The 4,815-nt window shown below is 37.9% G+C and overlaps 1 protein-coding gene across 1 annotated transcript; it reads right to left on the bottom strand.

Annotated features, from left to right (window-relative positions):
• Window positions 1–1,221: 1,221 nt before the first annotated feature.
• LOC102822612 (olfactory receptor 51V1-like) lies at window positions 1,222–2,166 on the bottom strand. Its single transcript, XM_006870229.1, has one exon. It carries the CDS (start codon window positions 2,164–2,166, stop codon window positions 1,222–1,224), a length of 945 nt encoding a protein of 314 aa, XP_006870291.1.
• Window positions 2,167–4,815: the final 2,649 nt, after the last annotated feature.

Here is a 4,815-nt window from a genome sequence, read left to right as displayed (position 1 = left end):
TACCATAAAAACAGTAAGTGATCAAAAACAGATTCAAACTTATGCATATCATTACCACAATACCATTTTAAGAAAAACTATACATATTAATCAACTCTATATATGTACACCATATCACCTCTTTTCTCCTTTTGTTTATAATACAAATGTTTGATAATAAATGCATAACCAACTTATAACTTTCCTACTACAAAGAAAAGCAGCAAAAAGGAAGAAATACTGAAATCTGAAAGTAACCAAAACAAAAATGTATCCATACCTTGGACCGTATTTTTGCCCCAAAATTAGAAATATCATTTAACCTTTGTGTATTTTAAGATATCTATGTAATAAAAATCATGTTTACCTTAAATGTTGATATTGAAATCAATTAGAAACATATTTACTAACATATTACCAGGTCATAGTAGTAACATTTACAAGTTTTTATTGCTTTTTTTAAGCTCCATAAACTGGAACAGAGAATTTTACTGAGACAATACAGATATAGACACAGGTTCGTACCAAACATTTCAGTATGGAAATGGCTACTGATATTATTTTGGGGATCAACTAAGTAATCACAAATGTTTCCTTCTATCTACCTTGGCAATTATACATTGTCTATGTCTCCAGTTCATAGGTAATAGGGACAAACAAGGGAAATAATCAAGACTGCTTGTTGGTTTTTATCACTACTTTGCAAATAACACAATCTCTATATGTTGCTTACTCCATTACATGTGTATGTAAATGAACAACACTATATAATACACAAGAATTATACCTGTAATAGTGAAAATTGACCATGATAATGGTTGATCTTTTAGTAAGTACTTCAAGAAGTGTCATTAACAAAATTTGCATTTTTATAAAAAACAGAAGACGCCGTAGAAAGATATGGAAAATATCTTAGTTTCCCCAATGATAAACATGATTCTCAGCCCAATGAATAGGTATTTTCTAATTTGTAATGTGGATTAATATTATTGGTGTCAATTTAACTAATTTATAAAATGGTAGGGAAATAAAGAATATATGCTGTGGCATCAAAAAAATTTTTAAAAATAGAGTTAATAGAGGAAGTTTTCTATAAAAAAGTTTTGAAGTTCCCTCATATATATAACATGCAACCATAATACATATAGATGATACAAAATCTATTTTTAGTTATATACTGACTCTGACCCCTTAGAACTACACTTTCAATTTTAAATAAAGTCACATTTGATACCAGGGGACTTAAGTACCTTTCAGGCAGAATAATCTCTGGATTCGCTTTCGTATCTGTTGAGTCTTGATGCTATAAATAATAGGGTTCATCAATGGTGGGAAAAGGATATAGATGTTTCCCATAAGAACATGAACCAATGGAGAAAGGTGTTTCCCAAAGCGGTGCACCATGGTCAGTCCAATAATTGGGATGTAGAAAACCAAAACAGCACAGATGTGGGATACACAAGTCTGTAAGGACTTGATCCTCTCCTCACGGGATGCAATGGCTAAGACTGTGTGCAAGATCATGATGTAGGAGATAAGTATGAGGACTGCATCCAACAACAGGTTACTGATTACCAGGAAAAGACCATAGATGTAGTTGAAACGGATGTCTGAACAGGCCATTCTAATTAAGTCTTGGTGTAGGCAGAAAGAGTGAGAAAGAACGTGGGGACGACAGTAATTTAAGAACTTTAGGCGGATGATGACTGGAGGTATAAGTAAAGAACTCCTACCTAAAATGGCAATCCCAATTTTCATGATTTTGTCATTAGTTAGGATAGAAGAGTAGCGCAATGGGTTGCAAATGGCAATGTAGCGATCAAAGGACATAGCAAGAAGGACAGAGGACTCCATGAAGGATAAACCATGGATGAAATAGGACTGTGCAATGCAGAAATCCAAGCTGATCTCTTGAATGAAGCCCAACAGGATCCCCAGCACAGTGTTCACTGTGGACAACCCCATGCACAAGTCAGTGAAGGCCAGCATGGCCAAGAAGTAGAACATGGGCTCATGCAAGCTTGGCTCAGTCCTTATCACATGAAGCACCATGCAGTTTCCCAGGAACACCATGACATAAATGGAGAAAAAAGGGATGGCGATCCAGATGTAGTCAACTTCTAGGCCAGGAAAACCAGTGAGAGCAAATTTGGAATCACTGAAGTTGGAAATGGAGGTCATAGACATTACAAAAAATTAGAAAATATTTCTAGAAACATGTAGTCAATTGAATGGATTTATGAATCTCTAATGTCTGAGTGATTTTCTGCTTTTCAGAATAAAATAGATCAAAATGCAATTTTCTTTAGTGCCATAAACTCTGAAAATAAGAGTTTATTTACTATTTCCCTTAGTATATATATATTTTAGGGCAAAAATCTGCTGTCTAGACAGAGAATTTATACAGTTAGTGACTAATGAGGCACAGAAACTAAGGAGTGTTATGTAGAAATAGTAATAGTTATGGGCATATGGGATTTAGATATGGAAGTAGACTTCTGGGAGTGTGTGTTATTTACTGAAGGAAGATAATATATGATCCCTGATATACAGTGTCGCCACCACCGTAGCAACCAGAGAGGAATGAGAACATATTAGTAATTTCCTCTTGGCTTTCATATCTCCATAAGTCATAATATCTCAAAGAAAATATTACAGGCAAAATCAACTTAAATTTGAAGATTTTAAAATTAGCCAAGTCAAAACTGAATGAACTAACTGGAATCAAAACATTGTATTCACATGACACACATTTAACTTCGCTTTCATTCAGGTACCTATTGAAACTGCACTTTTTGTTTCATTCTTTATTATTGTGTGTCTCCCCATATTTAAGAGTCTTGCATAGTCCTTTATAGTGTCCTGGTGTGGTGCAGTAGGATAAAGCACTGGACTTCAAAGTTGATTTGAGCCACAAGGTTGGCAGTTCAAATTCACCAGCCACTACTTGGAATTCCTATTTAGTGTTGCTATGAATCAGAACCTACTTAAGAACAACATAGCCCTTTATAGGATTCCTGGTGTGGCACTGTAGGATCAGTGCTGGACTGTGAACCACAGTGTCAGCGCTTTCAGATTCAAGTTGGAAGCAGTGGCCTCAGCCAAAGAAAGCACAGCTAACTTAGGAGCACATATATCTGATTCTTTTTCCGAATCTGAATCAGAACCCTCCACTTCTGGATCCCTTTACTCCTTTAAGGAATATCCCAGGGGACAATTGAAGGCACCGCATACCCCCAACTTCTCTTTCTGTGGCACTGAGGGTTTGAGTAAATTTAGCCCCTCACATGCATGCACTATCCACCGCATATGATCTGCGAGTTCAGGGTGGGAGGTAGAGGCTACTATCTCAGAGTCAGGCCAAGGAACTAAGCTTTCTCACACAAACGTCCAAAGAGAAAATGTAAAAAGCGGCATCTTATCAGGCCCTTCAGAAGTATACCGAGCATGCAACTGCTTCCCGACTTCTCCCAAGCATCCATGTTTCTAGTTCCTTCCTCTGGGAACCAGGGGTGGATCTCCTGTACAAAATCTAAAAAGTGAGCAAAATGAACACTTTTAATAGGCCCTCAATAGGGCCTTAAGCATATCTACAAACAACTGGTAGTCCTTTGACCCTGAATGTCCCATGTTTTACACACAGCTGCAACTCACTTCGTACCTGACTGTGCACACCTCTGAGCGTCTCCTCCTCTATGGCTTAGAAGTTACCCTGTACTCAGACCCCACGTTGGGCAACAACTGCCACATCAAGTTTAGGTTATTCTCCACGTCCAGCATGGAGAGATTAAACCCGAGTGGGGGTGAAGGGCGATTAGAAGGAAAAGCAAGTCACAAGACACAAATGAATTAACTAAAAGTTAGGACCAGGTGAGACACAACACTCTGATGGAGCTACTGCAACCCAGACCAAGTGCAGCAAGTTTATTTTATACACATATCAAAGAGAGGTGCTTGGGGCAGGGTAAAGAATACAAGGACATCTGGTGTTGTTTGTACATGTAGTAAGCAGAACTTCATCAGAAAAATGTAACTTGTGGTAGATAGCTAAAACAGAGATTAGAGCAGATAAAGGTTTGTGCAAATTGAGCTAAAGGTCATGGCTGTGTACAAGGAAAGACTTTGCAAGTTCCTTGTTCCCTGAGGCAGGGTTTGCAAGTTACTCAGAGGGCAACCTGACTTGGATGCAGCCCGAGTTTATGGACCACGACTGTGACAAGAAGTACCTTTGGCTTTCCATGTCCCATGGTTAAGCTTTGCAATAACCTAGGGGACAGCCGCAATCCTTCGGTTAAACTATCCCCAAGTCAGAGACCTTCGGCTCAGTTGTTCCCAACAGTATTCTTTCACCATATGTATTCAACCTGCATGCTGAGCAAATAATCTGAAAAGCTGGGTTATATGAAGAAAAACGTGGCATCAGGATTGAAGGAAGACTCATTAACAACCTGTGATATGCAGATGATACAATTTGCTTGCTGAAAGTGAAGAGGATTTAAAATACTTAATAATGAAGATCAAAGAGCACAACTTTTGGTATGGATTACATCTCAATGTAAAGAAAACAAAAATCCTCACCACTGGACCAATAAACAACATACTTATCAACAGAAAAAAGATTGAAATTGTCAAGGACTTCATTCTTCTTGGATCAACGATCAACACTCATGGAAGCAGCAGTCAAGAAATCAAACAGCGTATTGCATTAGACAAATCTGTTGCACAAGACCTTTTTAAAGTGTTGAAGAGCAAAGATGTCAGCTTGAGGACTAAGGTGTACCTGATCCAAGCCATGGTATTTGCAATAACCTTGTATGCATGTAAAAGCTGGACAGT

Source organism: Chrysochloris asiatica, unplaced genomic scaffold, assembly GCF_000296735.1.
Source record: "Chrysochloris asiatica unplaced genomic scaffold, ChrAsi1.0 scaffold00140, whole genome shotgun sequence".
Lineage (NCBI taxonomy): Eukaryota > Metazoa > Chordata > Mammalia > Afrosoricida > Chrysochloridae > Chrysochloris > Chrysochloris asiatica.
This window is presented reverse-complemented; position numbering and strand designations above follow the sequence as displayed.